Source organism: Manacus vitellinus, unplaced genomic scaffold, assembly GCF_001715985.3.
Source record: "Manacus vitellinus isolate BGI_N305 unplaced genomic scaffold, ASM171598v3 scaffold_73_pilon, whole genome shotgun sequence".
Taxonomy (NCBI): Eukaryota; Metazoa; Chordata; class Aves; order Passeriformes; family Pipridae; genus Manacus; species Manacus vitellinus.
The window spans coordinates 361576-384506 of NW_021940773.1; the positions used below are offsets into that span (position 1 = coordinate 361576).

The 22931-nt window shown below is 47.0% G+C and overlaps 1 protein-coding gene across 1 annotated transcript; it reads right to left on the reverse strand.

The window, feature by feature from the left end:
* Positions 1-11089: 11089 nt before the first annotated feature.
* On the reverse strand, positions 11090-22035 carry EPGN (epithelial mitogen). Its single transcript, XM_008929287.2, has 5 exons — positions 20837-22035; positions 20234-20323; positions 15056-15176; positions 14179-14331; positions 11090-13866 (listed from the first exon to the last, which is right to left on the reverse strand). The coding sequence occupies exons 1-5, from the start codon at positions 20871-20873 to the stop codon at positions 13812-13814; spliced, it is 456 nt and encodes a 151-aa protein (XP_008927535.2). The 5' UTR covers positions 20874-22035; the 3' UTR covers positions 11090-13811.
* Positions 22036-22931: the final 896 nt, after the last annotated feature.

Genomic DNA, 22931 nt, shown 5'->3' on the forward strand with positions numbered 1-22931 from the left:
AAGGGAGCAGATGCGCTTGGTGGAATTCCCCCATCCACCAGCATCACGGGACACTCCCATTACTGTCCTGATAATTACTGTTAATCATTACTATTACTGAAGTGACCAAAAAAAAAAATGCTGTGAGGATCAGGCCTTTATTGTGCTGGCTGTTGGCATGCAGAGGTGATGAGACAACCTGCCCCAGGGAGCCTATAAACACAGGTGCCCAATTCATCATTGCACTCAGATTTTAAACTAGGACACTGTGGTCCCGAACAAAGCTCTCCTACAATTCCAGCAAAAATAATCCCCAGCACTTCTTGCAGCTTGCATCAGCTGGGAGCCAGGCTGGATCTCATGCTCTCTGTCTGCCAAGATGCAGACAGAAGGGAGAGAAGCTGACCAGGAATACTTTGGGGTTGCAACACTCAACACCATGTTTCCATTCGGTGTTTTCCCTGACTGGGCCCAACCTGCTATAAAACTCCATATTCTTTGATCTCCAGTGAATTCAGTACCACCAACTCTTGAGAGTCAATCATGAGTCACATGGCATGTGGAAACCTCTGGGGTTTGGTTTGGGAATGATCAAGACTATGTGACATCATCTTCTAGTCACCTTCTCCTCCCATCAATGGTCTGAACATCACCTCAGGTATCCAAGTCTCCCTAGATACTGTTCCTAGGTCACACACCAAAGAAATGCATTAGCCAACTTAGCCACACACTGGGTACCAACTGGGAACCACTTGGAAGGACCTTAGGCCTCTGTGGGGCTGAGAAGGGCAGGGAGAGCTCCTGCACAAGTGGAAACCATGTGCCTCCAACACAGGTTTTTCCTCCTCTGTATGCAGGTCAGGCTGCTGGCAGCCACCAGGAAAGGAGACAGACTCCAGTTCTCTGGTCAGAGCTGGTTGTTCCCCAACCCATCTCAGGAGTGCAGCCTGGATTCCTCATGCACTGAAAAGCAAAATAAAAGATGTTCAGCCCCTGCCCATTTCTCTGCTCTCTCAGCAAGGAGTTGTGGGTTTGTCCAAGGGCCAAGAGGAGGAGAAGGCCTAGGCCTAACCTCTAGGGAACTTGTCCACCTACCCACTGGTGGGAACAGAGTGTGCTGGTTGCCTGCAGTGTGCATGGGAGATGGGACATCTGCAACTGGATGTCCTGGGGGGGAGGTGGCAGCAGCCAGTCGGCTGACTGTGACACTTCCACGGATAACTCCTCTGTGTGGAATCTTCACATCCACCCCCTTGTCCTCGTTCCTGCCACTTGATGTTATTTAAGAGAGGCAGGAAATTTCCTTATGACACACGGAGCGCATGTGTGCAAATCAAGTGGGACAAGACAAAGTCAGGGCTGGGTTTAATTAGATCAGCATTACTATTAAATTAAGAACAGCACTAAGCTACGGCTGGCAGTTCTTGATCAATCCCCCTGCTGCAGGGTCTTTGTCCTTCATACAGGAAATAAAGGGCTATGGATAAGGGACAGTCAGCCAAAGGTTAAAACACAGGTTTGGTCTCCAAACCTAGTTGAATTCCTGAAAAGCAACAGTTCCTATATAGGATTTTGAACAGATATCCCTGAGAACTCCTTTCTTGTGAGGCTGCACATCAGATGCTCAGGATGAGATGCTTTTGCACCCTGACTTGCAGGGTGCCTACAGCCAAGGTCACCCCTGCAAGCACCACGCACTCACGCTCCAGCTCCACACCCAGACTAACCTACCCTGCGGAAACCCAGCCTGACATCAGCCAGAAGCCCGTTAAGCCAGTGCAGAAGATGGCCTGTCTCAGGTGAAACATGCCAGACCCGAGAGCCTGTGCAGAGCATAGTCCTGTTCTTCTGTCTCCATCCAGCCTCCTCAACCCTTCCCCCTATTCCTTTCCTGTAACATTCCCCTTTGTGAACCAGGTGAGAGATTTCCAGGAAGAGCTACTGTACACAAAGCTAATTACTCATCTTCCCAAAGCAGACACTTTAAAGGGTGCACAGGTTAACCAGGCTGAGAGGGGTCCCTCAGCAAGCTTTTCCCTCCTGTCTCACAGAGCCCCTTACGTAAGACACTGCACACTGCTGCGCGTTTAATGACAGCGGGGCAGCTCCGATTGCCGTGCCACCCGTCATGGGAGCTGCCCACTGCACCGCAGGGGCTGCAGCTGGCTTTGACGCACATCGACATAACATCGGAGCCTTTGGGCAACGGCCTTCGATTGTTTACACTGCTCCCATAAACAGGATATCAAGGATCTGTAAATATCCTGCCGGAAGTCCCTCAGCTGCACTGGTCCCGCTTGATACATGCCCGCCTGCTGCAAGTCTCTCTCTGCTACGGCTTCCCTGGGAACGTTGCACAAGTCTTACTGACCACACAAGTGCCCTCAGTGGTTCTACTTCATGGCTTCTACAAAGTGTTGAAGCAGTTGGTGCATCTTGGGAGCATTTGCCGGGGAACTGTAAATCAAGGAAATGATACACTGTTGTTGGCGTCATTTCCCAAGGGCTTATGCTGTGTAGTTCTCACTCGGGGAGAGAGGGCAAGGGTGTTGCACTGCTATGAGTGTTTGTTGCTACATCTTACCTGGAGGTAGGGGGTTTTTTCTCCTTCATATAAACAACCCATTCCAGCTGAATGAAGACAGTGACACACATAGAAAAATCTAAATTTTCTCGTGAATTTCTTCTTCAGTGTTGCAGAATAGGGTGTTTTCATGGTCAATAATTAGATACCTATCCATAATCCAGCAAGTTTTCTGCAGTAAATCTAAAGATACCTTTCAAGAAGAAGTCATAACACTAACCTCTCACTCTTTGGCAGTCCATCTCAGGACACAGCCTCTCAGCAAAGGTAGAGAAAAGCTCAAAGTTCCTGCTGAGCTAAATACTGTATTAAAAGCAAGGCACATCTACCCTGTTTAGCTCACATTTGACAGACTAGGTAGCCAGCTCTGGGGGATGGAGGAGCTGCCTGCATGCAGAGGGAAGCTCCAGCTTGGAAGCCAACAGCAGAAAAACACTAAGAACCCTTGGTGTAGAAGCAAAAGTTGTGTTGCTGCTAATTCACATGTGAATAACCCACTACCGGGAGCACACTGATGCCAAGTAGTCTGACAAGATGTCCTTAGCTCCAAAATAAGTGCCTTGAAGAACTGTAACTCCAGGCTATAACTGCTGCATCAGCTCAGATGCCAACAAAGCATTCAGCCGCTTCCCCCAGACCTTGGTGAAAGGACAAAACTCATATGCCATGTCACAAGCAAGCGAAAACTAGAACAAGTCTCATTTCAGTCTGATTCCCAACATAACCTCAGAGGGTCTGCTGTCCCCAAAACCTTCATAGACAGGACCCCATTTTCTTCTGCTTTTCTCCTATGGGGGGCACAGACTGCTCTGGTGTCACCCCTACTGCCACTATGCCTGTGTTCCACCCCTCTAACCCACCATTAGCACTGAACACTGAACATGAGGCAGGTGTTCGCTCTGAAGGAAATCATCAGGAACTTGGTGTTTAATTTAAAACCAGGGGGAAAAGGCAGCAGTGTGAAGTCCTGGCACTACTTGTTCTAAAGCAAATCCCTGCATATTGCACTCTGAACTCAGCTGGGCTCCAGATTGCTTTGCAGATAAAGCAGGAGGAAGCTGTAACTTACACCCACTACAACTGTACCTACAGCTAAGGAACGAGATAACTAAATGCCCTTGGGGAGATATGACAGGCATTTAAAGCATAAAAATTGCTTACCTTTCCCTTACCAGGTAGGCAGATAAACACAAATGTCTCTGTTCAAAAGTGCCTGAAAGTCTGATGCAAGCCCTCAAAAGCAAAGCAAATTAAGGCTTAGAGTCAACCATGGTGCAAGGATGTGCATCCCCAGTGAGAGAACATTTCCCTTCATCTCCAAAATAAGCAGTTGCAGGGAAGTGCATCAGTTGGCAGAGATCACGGGCCCAGGGAGCGTGGGAGAGCAGAAGGCTGGTGCTCCTGTGCTGGCCACGGAGCGTGCGTGTTTCACACGGGCATTCCCAGCTCCCCAGGTGCTGTGCCGTGTTCACACTCTCAGTCACGTGGCTGCTGGGACAGACCCAGCTTACCGCATGCTAAGGGAGGGTGGGAGCAATTTGCTTTACTGCTCCTGCCAAAAGCCTCTATTACTACATGTTATGAAAGCTCCGCAGAGGCAAAACATACTTAAAACCACTCTATTAAAATTAGTAACACCCGAAACTCCCCCCAGTTGTTTATGGACGGCAGGGCTGAAGGAGGCAGGCGGCAAAAGCAGAGGCAGAGAAGCCTCCACTTACTCTGCAGTGTGACAGGCCAGGGGAGTCTCCAGATAATTTCAGCTGGATAACTTCAGCTGGCTGCTGTAATGCTGTCTGCTCCCCCCACAGTGCACACTGGGAGCGTGTTTGGTTTTCCATCGACAGATGCAAAGTATTACTTAAGGACTAAGTATTGCTTTTACCATCCTCCAGCCCCTCTGGACTACCTTCTAAGTCTGTGACACTTTTATTCCCATGGCATCCCTGTGGTTATTTGGATACTTGTCTGGTGGCAGCATGAAGGCACACACAGGGTCTGCAACCTACCAAACACACGTGCAGGGCCTCGTGCCAGTGTCCCTGTGCTCCACTCCTGTCTGGTACTCAGGCTGCTTTACAAAAAAAGACAGGAGCCGTGTTTGAGCTGAAGCCTCTGAACTAACGGGCCTTGTGAAGCAGATCAAGCTGCTTTTGTGCCATTTCGCTCCTCATGACACATGAAATGTTTGCTTGGACTTCTTTGGCACTGACTTGCATTAAATCATATGGAATTGTATTTTGTGTTATTTCTAATAATTATCATTTTTGTATTCTGCACAGGACCATAAACCTGGGGGGAATTTACATGTGGAAAGGCGTGGACTAGAGATTTGGCACAGAGTATGAGGACTGTGCAGCCCTTGATCTGCACCTTTCACATACAGACCTGCCCCTGTGCCAGGGCAGAGCCTCCAGCTCCAAACCCTCCATGGGGCTCAGGAGGGACATGGCTGTGGGCACAGGGGAGCCAATTCTCCCTCACTTTGCTGAGTTTGGGTTTGTGTTTCCCTGAGTTCTTTGAAGGATACTGAAATGCTTTCTGCAGGACTTCCTGCACATATACTGACCTGCATGAACCCGAGATCCAGGTCAACAAAGATAATTTTTATGAGAAATAAAGACAAACTTGCTGTTCAGCATTACCAAACCACCTGATATCTAAGGGAGAGCCTCAGCTTTGCATCAGCACAAGGTACGGCATTCACATTAAAGTCAGAGATTTTCTCTCACACACACAGAGGGCACCTCTGTCAATATTTGACCAGGTATTTCCATGGCACCTGGGCACAGAAAATATCATTTGGCAGAACAGGAATTCTGCATGGGCCAGCACACTGCTGAAGTGCTGATGGAAGGATGTGCAAGTAAAGGGGCAATGCACAGCCTTAAAGGTATTCCAGTGTTTGGAAGACAAAGAGAAATTGGCTCCCATTAGTGTCATGTTTTCTTTCAATAGACACAGGCAGAACTATCTGTGTTGAGGGAGAGAAGCAGTCTCGCTTCAATTCACTGAAACTATGGACAGTGCACAGCCCCCAGCAGCCCTGTGGCAGGCATGAACAACTGATGGATCACTGAGGGAAAATCCTGTGAAAATACTCAATCTAATTCCCCCCAGTGCCACGAGTTACTCCACAAGCTACTGCTCAAAATCCACGTTAATTCTGCTACAATTTTATCTGCATGAACAGGAGAGGCAGGAGCTCCAACAGAACAGACATGGCCAGATTCTCCTGTGTCCCAGGAATCCCAAGCCCCTTGCAGTCTGTTCCAAAGGCTGATGAAGCTGATAGAAAATTCAACAGGCTCTACTCAAACTGTGCATATATGTATGTGTATATATACACATATATATTGAGCCAAGTGCCCTTGAGTTTCCTCCTACATTCAGGGTTTTTTAACCCTCAAGTAGCATTCAAAGCACACTTAACATCTCTGAGTTGCTGTTACTGAGTGTCATGTTGGTTTGTGTCTCTCACCTTGCTCTTCTTATGTATCATGGTACTTCTTATTAAAGAAACCACCACAAACAAAAGAGAATATTAAGAATCCCACTGCATTTAAAAGCCATGAATGCCTAAATACTCAAAGATTCAAGGTGGTGCAAGTAGGCCAAGTCTGCACCCACTGAAGTCAACAACTGTTTTACTACAGCCTGCAGCAGGGCTAGGAGTTTGGCCAGAGCTAACTGGGAAAATCACAGATCCTTGTTTTACGAATAATTCTCTGGAAAAGCCTTCAGTGGAGGTATTGCACCATTACATGTCACAAACCCTTAATAGTTTAAAAAGCAATCAAATTAACCCTTAGTTGGAATCAAACACCCCTTTTAAGTCCTTCCAGGCTGCAGTTTGCACATGGCACCTGAATTACACGAGGGCACCTGGCAAGTTTACAGTGGCACTGAACGCAGGGGAATCCCCCTCTGCCTAAAGGAACCAAGGACTTCATACCAGTGCAAACATGGTCAGGTGACAGAGAGGAAAGCAAGGACAGCAGGCTCCATCTTTCCTCCCAGCCCTACAAGACCTTTTACAGTTTCTCCAGAGAGGGAGCAGCTCAGCCCTTGGCAGAGCTCAGCACCAGGGCCAAAATGCCCCTCTGCAGCATCCACACAGAGCCCACCGAGGTGCTTCCTTCTGCATCCGGGCACTTGCTCCTGAAGGAGAGACACCTGCCCCCGCTGGACCAGAAGGGTTAGGGAGGAATGCGAGGGGACACCCAGCTGGGTCAGACACCCCAAACTCCTCAGTGCTGCAGTGAGAGCACAGCTGTTTCTGTGCAGGCCTCAGAACGTGTGTGTGTTGGTGTAAGGTCGTGCCCTTCGCCTGCGTCACTGCCCATTCTTCTTGGGAACAATCAGGAACAAACTCCTAGTGTTTCTTGGCTCCTGCACACATTTTTCATGCATAGGGGAGCACCTAGCCCATAGAGAACATTTTTTTCCTGCTGTAATCTTGATGGAAAATGCAGTTAGTGATGGAGGAAGGAATTCTAGAGACAGATGAGAAATGCCTGAGGGAGAACTTTCAAATGTATTTTGCACGTGAGACACCGTGAACACGCCACCAAAGTCAAGAGAAGTATCAACAAGGCAAGGGGAAAGGGCAAGAGAATTTCCTGTCTCTCAGCTCCTCAGGAGTCCTGCCTGCAATTCAGTGTGCTGGTTCACTCTGGCAAACCCAGACAGCCCGAAAGGGCACCTCAGGAGCCATCCATCCTGAGATATAAGGCAGATTAAGCTGCCAATGTCCACCAAATGTCATGCCAGAGCTACAAAGATTTGTACCCAACAACCCAACACTTGAGATGCTGAGAGTCTCCAAACCCACAGACACAGACAAGGCCACTTGGGGGCCCTCCTTGAGTTTCTCCTCCTCAACAGCATCCCTCCAAGAAATGCACATGAACATGGGATGTCACAGCCTTGAAATGAAGGGAACAGACACAGAACTCTCAGCCAAATTGTGTGTGTTCTGGGAAGGCCCGTAACTCGGGGTCCCCTCGTGTCACTGACTCACCCTGCCCTGCTACCTCCACCCGGAGGTGGCTGCTGCGCTGTGGGGCCCGCAGAGCAGGGATGCACCCAAGGGAAGCTCCTTATCCTCCCCATGACATAAAGCTGCCCCAGCTCCCCGAGAGGCCCAGCTGTTGCCCCACAGCCTTTAAATTTGGTGTTGGCATCTCTTAAGACACTTCCTGGAACAGCGCTCACGGCCAAATCCGCTGCCGCGCTCCGTCAAACGGCCGGCAGGAGTCAATAGCACGGCGTTCATCATGGGATTTGCCACAACAATGGCACACAAACAGACCCAGCCTGACGCACCGAAATGATGTCAAACAAGTCAGCTTTGCCTCGGTTAGTCAGATGCTCTTGCAAAGCTCGGCCCTGTCCTCTCCACAGCCCTGGCTGTGCTCTCAGTCAGAGGGGGCTATGGAGAGGCATCTCTGCACCACGGCACTGAACACGGAGGACAGAGGAAGGGTTCCCGCATCCCCTGTGCCCCCAACCAAAAAAACCTGAACAACGATTAAAAAAAGCAAAGAGCGTTACAGATTTCAAGGAGTGACAAAGCTCCAACACTCCCATCCCTGGATCTCAGTGTGGCCCCTCAGCTTGGGAAGTTGAAGGTAACAGCACATCAATTTGTACTCAGTAACACCCTGACTCTCATCAGCAGAGTCAATGCTGCATTTTGGTCAGTCCTGGCCAGGAAACTCAGCTTTAGATTTGAGTATCGGGAATTTGAAGTACAGCAAACAGCATTTTTGCTTATTAAAGGACAAAATATTGTTAAAAAGAAATGCCACGAGAGAATTTCTACAAGGAAACTTGCTTGCCAATATCACCAGATAAATTCAACATGAGGTTATCATTAAAAATTAGCTTTTAAATTACTCCGTTTCAGGCATGGACAATGTCAAAACCTAGCCTTTGGATACCTCTGACCTTTTTACGAGTTAGAAAACTGAGCTCAGAGCTAAGCTCCATTTTACAAGTGGCCCTAATTCCACAATAGGGGAAAAACCCAGCAAACTATCAAGTGGAAAATGCCCTCCAAAGTGCTATGTAAGGCATGCCTCGATTCCCAAGTTCAGCTCATCCCAAACTGCTCCAGAGAATAAGCATTTAAAACAGTTTTAATCCTAATTTGTGAAATTGTGTGTCGCAGACAAATTTTATGTTTATATTTATAAAAATTAAATGAGAAGTTTAATTTGAATTGAACAAGCTCTCATTCAGAGGTGGGCTTGCCCACACAGGCCTTGGCCTTACACAGCAAGCCAAACTCTGCTCTCAGCCAAAACCAGCCTGTGCCTCAACTCCTAATCCCGAAGCCACACGACAGCGAGCTCTTCCCAGCTGTGCAGCCAAGAGGCCAAGGGGTCAGGAGTCCCGGCGCTCCCAGCAGCAGCCCCGTGCCCATTTCCTTCTCATGCACACCCCAGCGGTGTTGGCTGTGCTCACCTCCATCTGCTGCTCACAGAACTTGCTCTCGCTCCCAGTCAATTCAGCGAGAGTAGGAGCAGCCCCACGTCGAGTCCCAGCACAAGATTTTATTGCTGTCATGATAATTAATGACTACTCACACTGAGCTTTTAATGAGTACCTGCACTTTTTTGTTTGTTTGTTTGTTAACTGGGTCGTAAAGGAGGAGTCCCGGCTGGTTTCCTGAATTTGCAGTGCAATAGGGACCTCTACAGGCGTTTCCCTGCTCAGAGCAAGGCTCAGGACAGATATGAGCGGCTACAAGTCACTGCGGATGCCACCGTGCTGTCATGAAACTTGCACTTTACCAAGACTGACCCGTCTTTCCCCTCTCAGCACTGCTGCTGTGTTACTGACCTACTAGAGCACCACTGGAGTTCTTAAAAGAACTCACGGAAGAGTTATTGAAGAGGTTGGAAAAGTTTGATGCCTCTCCTTCAGGTGACTTTAATCCCTCCCTGTCTTAGTTCTCCACAGCACATTATTCCTGAAGCACTGCTTTGCTTCCTGGGGATGCTCTAAAGACAAATCCATTACGGACTGAGAACTTCAGGGGTCACAGGAGCTTTCTGAACTTAGTTATATCAATTATTTTGCCAAATTAGCCTTCTCCTTGTGGGATGCTTTGAAAGCTACAGTGTATTTCATGGACCAGAAATTAAACAAAACATCTAATGAGCGTAAAGAATTACAAAGCTCTAAAACTTTGCTGAGAGCCATATGATTTTTTGGGGGGTTGATTTTGTTCTGTTTGATTTTTGGTTTGGGGTTTTTTTTTGCATGAAGTTGAGAGTCACTAGCAAGTAACCAGTTTTACAGGTAGTTCTTAGTACACAAAGCAGGACTTACACTCAGACCACATGACAGGCAGCCTTGTGCTGGCTGCAGTAGTGTAAACCGGATTTGTACTTTTACTATAAGTGGGATGGACCAGAAACCCTGCTGTGTCACTATCAAAACATACTCGGGGTTACTAAGAACAAGGCAAAATCTTCTCCAAGGGAAAACTGTTTCCTACCTACCTGCTTGCCACTAGAGCTCAAAAACCTTCTCCAGGAGCCTCTGGCACTGTCTGCAGTGGCTGGCTGGCTCTTGGCCCAGGTGCTCCTGTGCCAGTGCAGCTCCGAGTGCGATCACGGCACCGCTGTTCCCCACAGTGTGCCCTGGCAGGAAGGACTGTTTGGAAAGCACAGCCCTTTTTTCCCCAGGCTTGCACCTCCCTGTTTGAAACAGTCCTTGCTGGGATCAGTAACTGCAGGCCACCCACACGCCAGAGCAGGAAGTGGGTGTTGAATTGAGGGAGGTGTTCAAGTCACAGCCCAGCACACCTGCACAGCGGCTGCAGATGCCAGTGAAGCAGGTTGAGGGCTGGGTGGCTTAAGGGCAACTCGGCTTGAGATGTGCTGCAGGAAAAGCCAGTATGGTTCCACCAGCCAGGATCATGCACAGGGCAAGCGTTCTGTCCTTTGGAAAGGCTGGTCCTGGTCTTTGATGTCTCTGGCTCGGCCCTGTGGAGCTGGTGCCCCTCACAGCTGAGGCAGGCCAGCCTAAAAGCCACACAAACACAGGGACTCCTCTTGAAATGACAGTTTTTGGCACGTGCAGCTAGAATGGGAAGGAGAAGTTTACAACTCTGTTAATTATGCCATTACAGAAGGGCTCTGAGCCTGATAAATGAGCCAGGAAAGATGATCCTGATCCTCTGACAGGCCAGTTCTGCAGGAAATTCAGCACCGTAAGCAGCAACACACCATACCAGGCTGGCAGCATCTGTCACTGATCAAGGCAGGGCTCAGCAGGGCTGACTCCACGCAGCGATCTGAGGCAGGGCAGGCTTCCTCAGCCAGGGCACTGTACCAAACTGCACAGTGAGTCAGGCAGGCAGGGATGCCTCAAACACAGCCTGGGCCTGCTCCGAGCCTGTGCTTCAGCGTGAAGGGCACACAGCACCCAGGTGGGGAGGAACCCAGTTCTGGAAGCCTTGACACCATTTGGACAAAGAATGCTAAAATACAGCAAAGACCTCCACTTGCTTGCTTCCTTCCTTCTGCTCATCTTTGTCTTTCCATTTTATTCTCATTCTACCCTGACACAAAGTCTCATTTTGTGTGGCACACACTCATCTGGTGTTTCATTCTCCAGCTTTTCTTCCACTAACAAAAAAATCTCAGCAAACTCACACTGGTAGCCCCTCCAAAGCTGCCTTGGGCCAGAAAGCCAACTGGAAAAACATATTTCACTATGTAGTCTCCTGGTAAATTGTGGCCTTGAAGTAAACCTTCCTGTTCAGTTACGTTTAACTAAACATGAAAAAAAATTTAGTGTGTGTTTTCTATAGGTACAGAATGTCTCACTGCAATGAGTAAATACTTTTGAAGAACAACTCCCATATCCTGTAAGGTACCTGCTTGGCCACTGGTACATTAAGGGTATAAAAAACATCAGTAAGAGGACATACAAACAGCTAAAACCAAACCAAATCCATCTCTCCAACAGCTTTCTTTAGGCAAGGCAATGTCCTGCTGCTCAAACTCCCGCCCTTAGAACTTCTTTAACAACTGCACGTACCCCCTGAGGAAGGTGTGTGCCTGCTCCAAGACAGAGCCTCTTCGACGGAGGAGGGTTGGTCCCCGGGGGGTGAATCCAACACTGGCAGCGTGCACACAGGAAGAGACAACTCACTCTTGAGAGGGAGATGCACTCCTGACAAAAAGCCTGAGGTTTTTCATCCTTTGGATACTTAGCTCTAAAATTTTCTCTGAGATCGATAATAAAGATCTCTCACCTGTGTTTTCCTGACAGCATGCATGTTTTCAATAGGTATTTCCATGTGAGAGGGGTGAAGGGTGGTTTTTGTCTGTGCCTCAGTGTGGATACACAGACTGTAATTCACATATCGTTGCCCTCTCACTACACACGTGTGACACAGAAAACGGCGGGGCCACTACTGAAAGCTGAGTTGAAAATTGTGAAGAGCACAAGTTGTCTGGCAGTGGACATTTATAAAAGGTCAGAAGAATGGAAAGGAGCAAACAATGCAGAGATTTGAGGATTTAACTTGAGATGAAGAAGACAAAAAGGCTGAGTTGGAAAATGCTGATGTTGATGTGCAGAGGAAAGGACTGGTCTCAATCCAGGCATGTGCCGCTTGTTCCCTCTGATATGTGGGATTCCAAACAGTGAGTGATGTGCTGTTTTATTTGTTGGCATCACATGGAGAGCCAAAATGGCTCAGCTACTGACCAGGACCCCCATGGAAGAAGCCCCCTGAACTCCAGACCACTTGAGTGCCACAGGCACTTTTAACCCTTTCAAACTCCACCTTTCATTCACATATCAGAATTGTCACCATAGTCTCACAAATACACAGTTTTTTCAACAAGCAACATGCCTCCTGCTGTGAAAATTAATTCACATAACAAAGAAACTGCGCTTTCAGCAAGTCACCTGAATTTAGGAGCTGATATTACCCCACAAAATCTTCAAGTACCAACTGCCTTTCTCTGGAAGATGACTGAGCACAGCAGGTGAGTCTAAAACGTACAACAGCTGAAATGAAAACCTCTGAGAACCATCTCCAGTCTCGTCAGCACTGGCAAACACTCCAGCTGTCACTGAGAAGTCCCAGTTAGTGCCACCATCTTCAGAATCAATTTTCTTCTCTTTTCTTTGAACAAAATCTTTGTACCTTTGAAATTCTTTGTAGATGAGATGAAGAGAGCCAAGCATCCGATATGTTTGTCCAGGGTAGAACCAAATCCCCAAGATAATTTTTTTTCTTATTTGAGTGGTCACATTGTGCTGATAATGTGAGAATGGAGTAGTCTGTTTCCTGTGTACTGAAGTTTTAGAAAAAATTCCAGCTTCTCTAGAAATTGAAGTCTTGTGCAGAAATCAGGGTGCAGCAAGGCAATGTTCTGCCTGAAGTTCCATGGATCTGAGGAGCTGCTGGATGATGTTTGGGATGAGAAAGGTTCTTTGTCAGAAGCACACTCCATAATCCATTTTGAGAAAGATGCCTGGTTCCTTTGCTCATGAAAACAATGAGAGCATGCCATGCCCAGAGGTGTCATGATCTAATTTTCCAGGAATTGCTTAGTCTCTATTCCTAAGTTTAAGAAAACTTTTGCAAACCAGTCATTGTCCTCAGTCCAAAGCATTTTGGTTTTGTCCTTTATGGCAGCAGAAGCCTGTACTTGGCCCATTACACTGGAGGTAACAGCTGGGTTGAAAGAGGGATGTTTATCCACACACACAGCCAGCAGACACCAAAATCAGAATCCAAATGTTTTCTGGTCAGTGCCTGATGTCCAGAATACAGCTCCACTGTGAGAGAGGTGGTGCTTTTCCTCCAGGAGAAAAAAGAAGAAAAAACAAACAAAAAACCAAAACAAAACACACAAAAGACCAAAGCGGAACACTGTTCTAGGGCTTGAAATGACTGAAAACAGCTAAAACCAACCAGGTCCTTCCCTTGGCAAACACCAACCACAGGAGAGCGTCAAGAGGCCTGCCAGTGCCCTCAGCTGCTTGGACCTGAGCATGAGCCACCTTTACCAAGGAGAGGAGGTCTTTCTTCAACACTAAACGGAGCCTGTCAGTTCTGCAGGAGTTCCCTTCACATCCTCCTCTGCCATTCCCTCGAGTTCATCTCCTCTGCGAGGCTGGGGCACCTGTCGGATGGTGCAGGGGGGCCTTCCCAGCAGACCTTCCCCTCCTTTGCAGGCAAACTGGTGAGTGTCCCAGTGCCAGACCTTCACAGTGCCGTCTCACCCACGCAGACTTTGTAGGGGGATTTCAATTTCCTGCATCTAAAATGGACACCATGCTGTGATTTTTATCAGACAAAAGCACAGCACACTGAACAGAACCAAAGTCCAATCATCTAACTCATTCAGGCAGCCCAGGCAAGCCCCGCATTTCAGACAATCACACTGCTGACCCACTGGCAGAAGGGAAAGCAGAGGTAGAGTGTTAGTTCCCTTAAGATCACACCGCAGATGAGCAACAGGCAAGAACACACTCCCAGAGCCCTCCAGTTCATATTTTTGCAATCAATTAATTCAATTGATTGATCAATTAATTCAGATTAATTCAATCAGAAGGTTCCAGATCTCCCGTACCTCTTTCTTACGTAGCAGTAGATGATGGCAAGTATTCCACTGGTCAGTATTCCTACACCAATTCCCACAGCTATGTAGCGCTCGTAAGAATCATGTGCATATGAATTCAGTGTTAAATGTTCACACCTTTCTCCATTATAACCCGCAAGGCACCTACAAAATAAATACACACCATGCAAAAGTTATTCAGAACTTGTTATGCTTTCTATTTCAGACGCGTGTTAGTTTTCATCAGTTTTAAACAAACCAGAAGTCCAAATGAGGACGGGCTGAACCTGGTGCTCAGTCAGAACCTCTTCCCTCCACCAAGACTACTAATTGCCCCAGTTTATCTAGTTTAAAGCTAGCTCAAGTACTGCAGTCACAGCAGCAATGCAGTCTCAACATCCCCTCATGGTGCAGGGTGTCGACTAAGAACACTGTGCTCTGATGATCCTTACCTGCTGCAATGTCTCCCAAGGCCAAAGTTGCCCAGTAAGGATCCTACAGAATTTTAAGGACACCATGGTCCCAATTGGTTTGTAGGCACTTGTGGAATAAGGAAGTTGCAGCTGACATTTTGGAAGATCCTGTCCCCTTCCTCTTGCCAACTGTGAAAATTTACTTATTCCTCTACTACTTACCAGCTGTGATTTGAAATGGCACCATGGCAGTGACCTCCAAAGCTGTGAATCCCCCTCCTCCCTTCTTTAGTCCATTTACACTAGTACAGCACTACAGCCTCTTTAGCAGTCCCGAGCCACCACAGCACTCGGGTCTGTGCCATATTTTAAGCTTGCAAGTACTTGACTGGCACTAAAAAGCTGCATTAGTACCCTGCAGGTAGAAACAATGGCAGTGCTAGTTTTGGAGAATACTAAAAAGCAGCATTCTTTACTTGCATATGGGTTTCCTCAGCTCGCTGTGGAAAGCACAGAGCCCGTTGATACAATAGCTGTGGTGTTCCTCAAGGCAGGTCTGCATGAGCTTCAAGAGCTTTGGCTGCTCTGTGTAATCCACTGTGAAACAGAATAAAGTCATGTTAACTTTAGCACCAAAAAAATCACTTGAATATACTTTCACAACTGAAGCAGAACAGCCATTGTGTGCAGCAAACACTTAATACATCGATTTTACTGTGCTCTGTCCGAGAGCAGATTCAATCAGCACAAAACAGAACAAGCTGCTGAGACGTTCCAGCACGGCTTTGAGACAGCACAAACTGTAAATCAGTTGCTTGCTCTTGACAAATGTGTACAAACATGATAATGGGAGATTCATCCGGGGTAACATCCACATTATCCAACCTGCAATCCAAATAGGAAAATCATCCCAGGAATAGCAGGAGTTTAGGACACATGAAGAGCACTGCATTATTCTCTGTATCCTTCCCAGTTTGAATTCAAATTAATACTTAATTCATTTTTTCTTTTCCTGCTCACAAGATAAACTACTGCACTTCTAGCACTCCTGCCTGCCAGCTCTGCAGCCATGAGGGAGGATGAACGGTGGGACTGCTCCCTCCTTCCTCCACGTTCTAATGTTAGCAGAGTGTCCAATGACACTAGTAAGCCCCCAAGACTGCCTGGATGATCTTCCTGTGCAAAAAGCTCGGTCCATGGCTACCTAGCTTCTGAACTCATACAAATTCCATGTCAGCAGGCACACTTCCTGCACAGAAAATGCTACCTTTTTCTCAGCCATGGTGGCTCAAATGGGAATAAAGAAGCCACGGGAGCAGGGGTGCGGCAAGTGGAGGGAAAGCTCCAAAGCTTCACCGTCACTGCAAGCATCTGTTCCAACTGGTCCCTCTACTCGGTTACAGGAATCACTTGTGGGGTGGGGTGTCCCAGCAATGCCTTCCTATTTCAGGAGACTGCTTTAGTGGTGGCTGAAGGTGATTTCCTAACCAAGTGCATGTCAACACCAGCTTTCAGTTATGACCACAAGAAAAATAACATCATGCAGGAAGGTGACAAGGTCTGCTCGGAGTGACACAACAATGGTACAGCAAGCAGAACCCTTCCTTTCTGACTAAGTGCTGAATCAAGGTCTGGAGATACTACATAGAACCACTGCCATGGACAGAAGCCTCAAGCAATCCTATGGGCAATTCATGATTCCACTACACATCTTTCAGGAGTAACACCACTGCCCCCCTAAATTCCACATCATATTCCAGTTCAAGACATTTAATGGCAGAGCACACAGGGGAGATTTCTACTAAGCTGATTTTTTCTTCCTCCTTCTGCAGCTTTATCACAGAGATGACAGGCGATGGCAGACAGCTGCTCTAGCTGAGGCAATTCACAACTTCAGCTGTGAATGATGTGGTTTGGACACCCAAAAGGCATGATGCTATCACTGATACTCAGATCAAACACAGCTACTTTGAGAACAGTGCCCTCTCAAACCTGACAGAGTCATCAGACTTCCAGCTTAGCAAGAGGACTCAAGGAGAACAAGTAACAATTCAAATCTGATTGAAAAATGCCATGTTGGTTTACTACACTTCCTCAGGAAAAGCTACAGAGGTGGAAGAAACACATGTTGTTTTAAAACTAACTTCTAAGGGCTGAGAAAAGGGCATCTTACCCATTTTTGCAAGGGGAAAAAAAAATCACAAGTTTCTCTTCACACTGTGGACCCTAGAAACACAATGAAAGGGAACAAGTTGGTCTGGCCCTAGAATTCAGGTCTGACTCTTCTCTGGCTGGCTCCCAGAATGTTGCTGACAACCTCCAGGGACAGGCTCAGGGCACAGTCAGCACAGGACAGGCCTTGAAGGGACAGACTTCAGGAAGAAGTTAAGAGAGGACAGATGTCAGGAAGAAAAGACAGGTCTTGTGACAAGAGATGGGTGACACTACTGTGCACGGGAGGACTGTACATTACTCTCTGATGGGGAAAGCACAAAGGAAAACAAGGCATGTGGTCAACACAGCTGCAGAGTTGGGCTTGCCAAGGAGATGCAGGATGCAGGGGATCTGCAAAATCCCATTTTCAGTTAGGCCTAATGTACCTGCAGACCAAAGCTCTGCAGGGAAGAGTTTCAGAAAATAGGCAGTGGCACATTCATGTTTTCCCCAGGACTCACCTCAAACACTTGGGCACCAACTGTTTTGAATCTCCATTTAAGCACAAAGTGCAGTAGGAAATCACTAAAAATAACCCATCAAATTAAGCCTTTAACCTGCAGTTCCTGCCACCCAAAGTACTACTCTTTGCTAGGCCCTGAGATGATGCCTATTGCACAGATTTAATATTTCACTTCTATCTCTGCCATAAAGAAAAAACAAACAAACAAACAAAAGAAACATGTGGAAGGTACAAATCCACACTGCAGAGGCATGAAATCCCCAGCCACCTCCCACTTCCACCGCCTGGGTTCCCACATCCTGAATCCCTCCTCACTCACACCAGCACTGCCGAGAGGTGGCAGCCTTCTACTACCAACGCCTGCAGGAAACCTTGCTTTGTGCATGCCCGTGATCCTCTTCCCTGAGTGCTGCTGTTATTAGAATCCCAGGTCAGCCTGGAACAGCAGTCTGCCTAGAAAGCAGGAGACAGACCAACACATTCCTCCGTCGCTGTCAGGAGGAAGAGCTTGGTCCATTGTGGGTTTGCAAGATCAGATATTAAGTCTACACACAAAAACTGCGTGTGCTAATTATTTTGGCATTGCAAAAGTACAACTGACCTCTGAAAGAATGAGTCTTGAAAACAAAAAAGAACGCTTTTCTAACCCACCCCAGAGCATTATGCTAATTCCCATCATACTGTCCACCTAAATACTAAACAAGCTGTGGAATAAACACGTCCATGTGCCCTTTCATGTCACGTGAAGAGAGCGAAACATGCAGTGTAAGCACTTGACAGCTGCCTGCAACTGAGTCATTCAAACAGATACAGCTGGCAAGAGCTGACATGAAATCCAGGCTACAGGCACTTGGAAGCCTGGGCTTGCCAAAACTGACAGACTGGCAACAAAGAGTCAGCCAGTAAGCCCAGGACAGCTCAGCCCTCAAATATGGTGCACTGGAGAGGAACGGGAGAGTCCAAAAGGGGAGGGAAGGAGGGAAGGGGTCAGCCACAGGTTCAGAGCCTCCTTTACAGGCTGCATGGAAAAACCAGCTGACAGCAACGAAGCGATCCCATTTTTTCCCCAGTGAAACCAAGCCCTTCCCTACTCCTGGCTGTCCATTTTGCTGTGAAGGCTCTGTTTCAGCCCCAACTGTGTCAGAAGTTCTGTATTCCTGCCATGCCATTCCTCCCACCTCCTCTGCATGACCCTCCCTCCCACAGCTGATCACTGAGCCTAACATTCCCTATCCCCAGTGCTGGTGACAAGTAAAGCCTATGTAACATAAATAAGGAAAAAGGACATGATCTTGTAAATAGGAGGCAAAGGGATTGAGCAGAAATTAGTGATTTTCCACAAACTGCACCTCAGTCTCCAGAGGACTTGAATCCCACAAGAAACTGTCAGTTCCTCCAGTGGATACTGAACCAGGAATTCATTTTTTTTAGAATCCACTATTATGAACCCCGGTTGTAAATCTTACTATAAACTTACACTGCACAGGAATAGGAGCTACCAGGAAACTTCAGAGAGATTCAGCCAGTTTTTCTGGTGGCATTTCTTTTCGAGCTTCCTTCTGGAAATGCTGTTTTCTAGCTTTTCTGTGGCTTTGTAAAAGGCCCACCGGAATATACTTTTAACTCTTCACATAAACGTGTGCTTGAATGTTTTTGAATTTGTTTCTACCTCTGAGTGGAACACTCTCTAAGGGAAATGCTGGTATCCTGTTGACTACCATGGCCCCAGCTGTCATAAAGATTCACAGGACAACTACAGACATGGCTGTGACCCTGTAAATAAGTCTCCTCTCTGTTAAAACATGACCCATCACTGCTGCTTTCTAGAAACAACACAAACAGGACACTTAATGAGCCACAACATATTTCCACTTCATTATCCTCTTGTTTGCTGTATGCAGCTCTGCAAGAACCGTGTCACACACAGACACACTAAACCAGACCACAGTGCTTGAGCTGCTAAACCAAAGTACTGCGGGCAAAAATCAACATCTTCTTGACTTCACATGCATATGTGTGTGCATACATATTTTAAGTACATATATATGAAACCCACATATACAGTATGTGTATGGCTGAATGTATATGTAACACTGTACCACTATGACAGATCAGAAACAAAAACAAAGCAGCTTGACTTGTTCTAAGAAAAATAAAAATCTTATGGATCTACTAGGAAAGCTTGGAAGACATCCTGAGAGGACTTAGAATAAACAGCAGATGGTTTGCGTGCATATTTATGTGCTTTCTAAAGTGCAAAGACATTAATAAGTATCACAGAACCCTTTCCTCCTTTACTGACCTGCCAAAACCTCCGACCCAGATCGCAGAGCTCTCCCAAAGCAATGACATCACCAGCACCTCAAGTAACATCAAGAATGCAGCTGGCAGGATAAACAGTGCTCTGCTCTCACATGTTGGCAGGCAAAGAGCTTGAGTTCACATTTCAGTCAGAAAAAAAGAAAGGAACAAGGGAGAGAGCCAGCACTCTGAGGAGGGCTGTGGAAGCCACGACAGCCAAAAGCAAAACTGCAACAAAGAAAGAAACCACTGAGTAACAGTCATGAGAGGTATAGCTTGAAGTTGTGCTTATTCATTCTCACTTCTGCACACCAAGGTGCACACTGAAGACAGATGGAAACCAGGCACCAGGTAAAAGTAACAGAAATTGCCATTAGAAACACAGGTCATCTACCCTAATTAGCCCTGTCTTCTTCAAATTATAGCTGACTTGGGTTAAATGATCCTTCAGCTGGTCATCACAGAGCCCATCCCAGCTGGGTGGCAGCTCTGAGTACGGAGAGGTTTCGAAGGCTCCATGAAGAAAGCAGCTCATCCCACAAATAAATCACACAAATCCAACAGTGTCCAAGTGACAGGAGCACCACAGCAGCTAATGCCATAGATTTTGGTGGAGTTTTTTGTTTGGGTTTTTTTTCTAATTGACAGATTAGCAAACAGAACAAAAAAGCAATACCTTCAGCGTTGTTTTTTGTCCAATTATTCCATAAGTCTGTGCTGAGGGATGAAGCAGTAATAGCTGACTCTTCACTCAGTGCCCCCATTGCTGTGTAATGCAAATAGATGCTTACTGGAACAGAAAAGCTCAGTATATCTATTCAAGGTTCATTTCACCTAGAAAGCACTTCATACAACATGCACTTCATACAACCCCCATACAAGGCAGCAATATAATAACAATTCACTTAAAACATTTTTGCCTCAAACTTCCTTTTGCCACGGCATAATTATGATTGTGAGAAAGCAAACATACGGTTTTGCAAATTTCCCAAATACAAACCCATCCTGTTCTGCACTCTATTATCTTACACAATTTACGACACAGGTATGTGTAACATACTACAACCTTACATCTCTTCACCAGTCTAAGCAGATTCTTTTCAAAGAATTCTAAATTATACCCTACCAGTTAAAATTTCATCTGGGTTTCAAACTGAAGTGGTTCTGCTTGGCAATGTCTCTGCACACTTCCCACCCCGCTGCTTATTTCAGAAGAGGCCAACTATTGTTCAACAAAGCCCTGGATTTTATGACATGGAAAAGCTTCCTCCAAACCTACCTTTCAGCAAAATATAGATTAGCATTCCAAATGCCATGGCAGGCAGCTGCTTTAACACCTTCTCAGCTCTTCCTTCCAGGTGGCTCGCTTGCTGTGCTTATCTGTGCTCCCGTGTTTTCTCTTGCACTTATACGCCAGGAAGCGTCATCTCTTGTTCTCACCAATCAAGAAAAGGTGCATCTGGCAACAACCTCACCCCCCCGGGCAACCACACATTTATTTAGGAAACTGCTATTATCTAGCAATGGGATCAGGTTTTCTTTTGAAACCCTGGTTTCCTATTACCTGTGGGCATAATTGTGCAGGCAAAGGTACAGTTTTAGAGTGAGACCCAGAATCTGACAGAGCAGAGGAACAAAAACCAGCAAAACAGAGGTGAGCAAAATGAAAAATTACACGTTGTGAAAAGGTGGTGTTTCCCTCCCTTTGCAATGCAGGTGTTGTGTTACTTCCAGGAGGATATTCAGCCTCAGGATACTACTCTGGAGGTCAGGGTCCAGGGATCAGCCCCTGCTCTGCTAGTGTTCCTCCCCTGGTCCTCCCTGTCCCTCAGTCCCCACCATCCAGAAGAGGAACTGTTCAAACAGCTAGTGCTGAGATTAGGAAGTGATCAGACACAAAGATAATGGATGATATTCTCCATCAGTGACTGCCAGCAAGAGGCCTTTGATCCCAGGCTCTGCAAGCCTGAGGGGTGTGCTAATCCCATTCCATTCAGCCTGGCCATGCACAACCCTAGGAAGCAAGGCAGCCCACTGGTCCCCACTAGGCCTGGATTGCTGGCTGGAGCTGCGGGGCAGAAGTCCAGAGCTGGCAAAGCACGGGCGCTGAGGAAACACAGACTGAAAGAGCAGGTAAGCTTTCGCCTCCTGTATCAGGAGATCTCTTCACTACTGCCAGAAAAGCCCATCTCTGCCTCTCCATCAAGTGACTGTGCATAATGAGAACAATTGCACATACCTGTCAAACACATTTCTTATACTAAACCACTCTCCACAGCCCCAAACACTGTCTAACTTCCTTGGACGCAGGCATCTTGGAATGACTAGGACTGGTCTCTGAAGGATACTGGAGCAGATTATTGGAAAAGCCCAGTTCAATAATATACATGGACATCAACAACCTGACTCTCACCAAAGAGGAGCTACACCCTTCACTCCAGCAACTTCCTTTCTCAACTGTGAGCTCCAAGCAACATTTCACAATTTTTATATTTTAAAACCAAAAAGCTTCTAATAGATGCCCTAATAACTGGTCAGCTCCCGTTCTCCCTCTCCCCTGCGCTCTCCTCAGTGATCTGCAGGATTACATCTAACCACTTCACATGTTAAGGGAAAAACACAAGCTAGTTATGCACATTTTAATTATGCGTTTTCCTGCTCATGGACAGCATTCCAGGAGGCTATTCCCTTCCTTTGCTATCCTGAATTGCTGCATGCCTGCACACTGATCAAGTGCCTTGCACACTTCCCAGACAGACAGGGGTGTTTATGCCTACCTGGATAACCTCTGCTATCAGTCCCAAGCAGGGATAATGCTCATGAGCCTTGCTTTCAACACACAGCTGCACAATGGGAGTTTAATCCGGCCTGAATCCCAGAGGAGGCTTTGTCATGAGGCAACACACTGGGTGTGGTAGGCCTGGGACAAGGCTGCAGCGGGCAAGGCTGCGCTCTGTCCAACACACGGTGTTCATACTTGGGCTTGACCAGGTCAGGCACACCAGCATGCTTTTTGGGTTGGGTCATGGGACCTTCTCTCTGGATGCTCCTTCTGGATGTTCTCCCAGTGGAGAGTACTCTCACAGGTGGGTCTGGCAGCTCTGAGGACACCACAGTGTGGAGCAAAGCCTGGGTCTTGCTAGCTGAGAAAAGGGAAACAGCTTACGATGCACAACAATCTGTTTGTAGGGCATGACAGAAGCAGGCTCGCTCAAGGGACAGGAGCACAGCGCCAAAAATGGTTATTCTGCCAAAACATGCAGAGACAATCAGGGTTAAATCAACAAAAGCAAACACGAATCCAGAAGAGTAATGCAAACAGCCAGACACAGCAACGACTGAACATGCAAGGCCTTCATTCGCTGTGCTCCAAA

Coding starts and splice junctions, on each gene's coding strand:
- EPGN (XM_008929287.2), bottom strand. CDS start 20,873: ATGGCATTTGGAATGCTAATCTATATTTTGCTGAAAG. Junction 20,324..20,836: donor AATCTATATTTTGCTGAAAG/GTAGGTTTGGAG, acceptor TGCATTACACAG/CAATGGGGGCACTGAGTGAA. Junction 13,867..14,178: donor TACTGCTACGTAAGAAAGAG/GTACGGGAGATC, acceptor TGTCCATTTTAG/ATGCAGGAAATTGAAATCCC.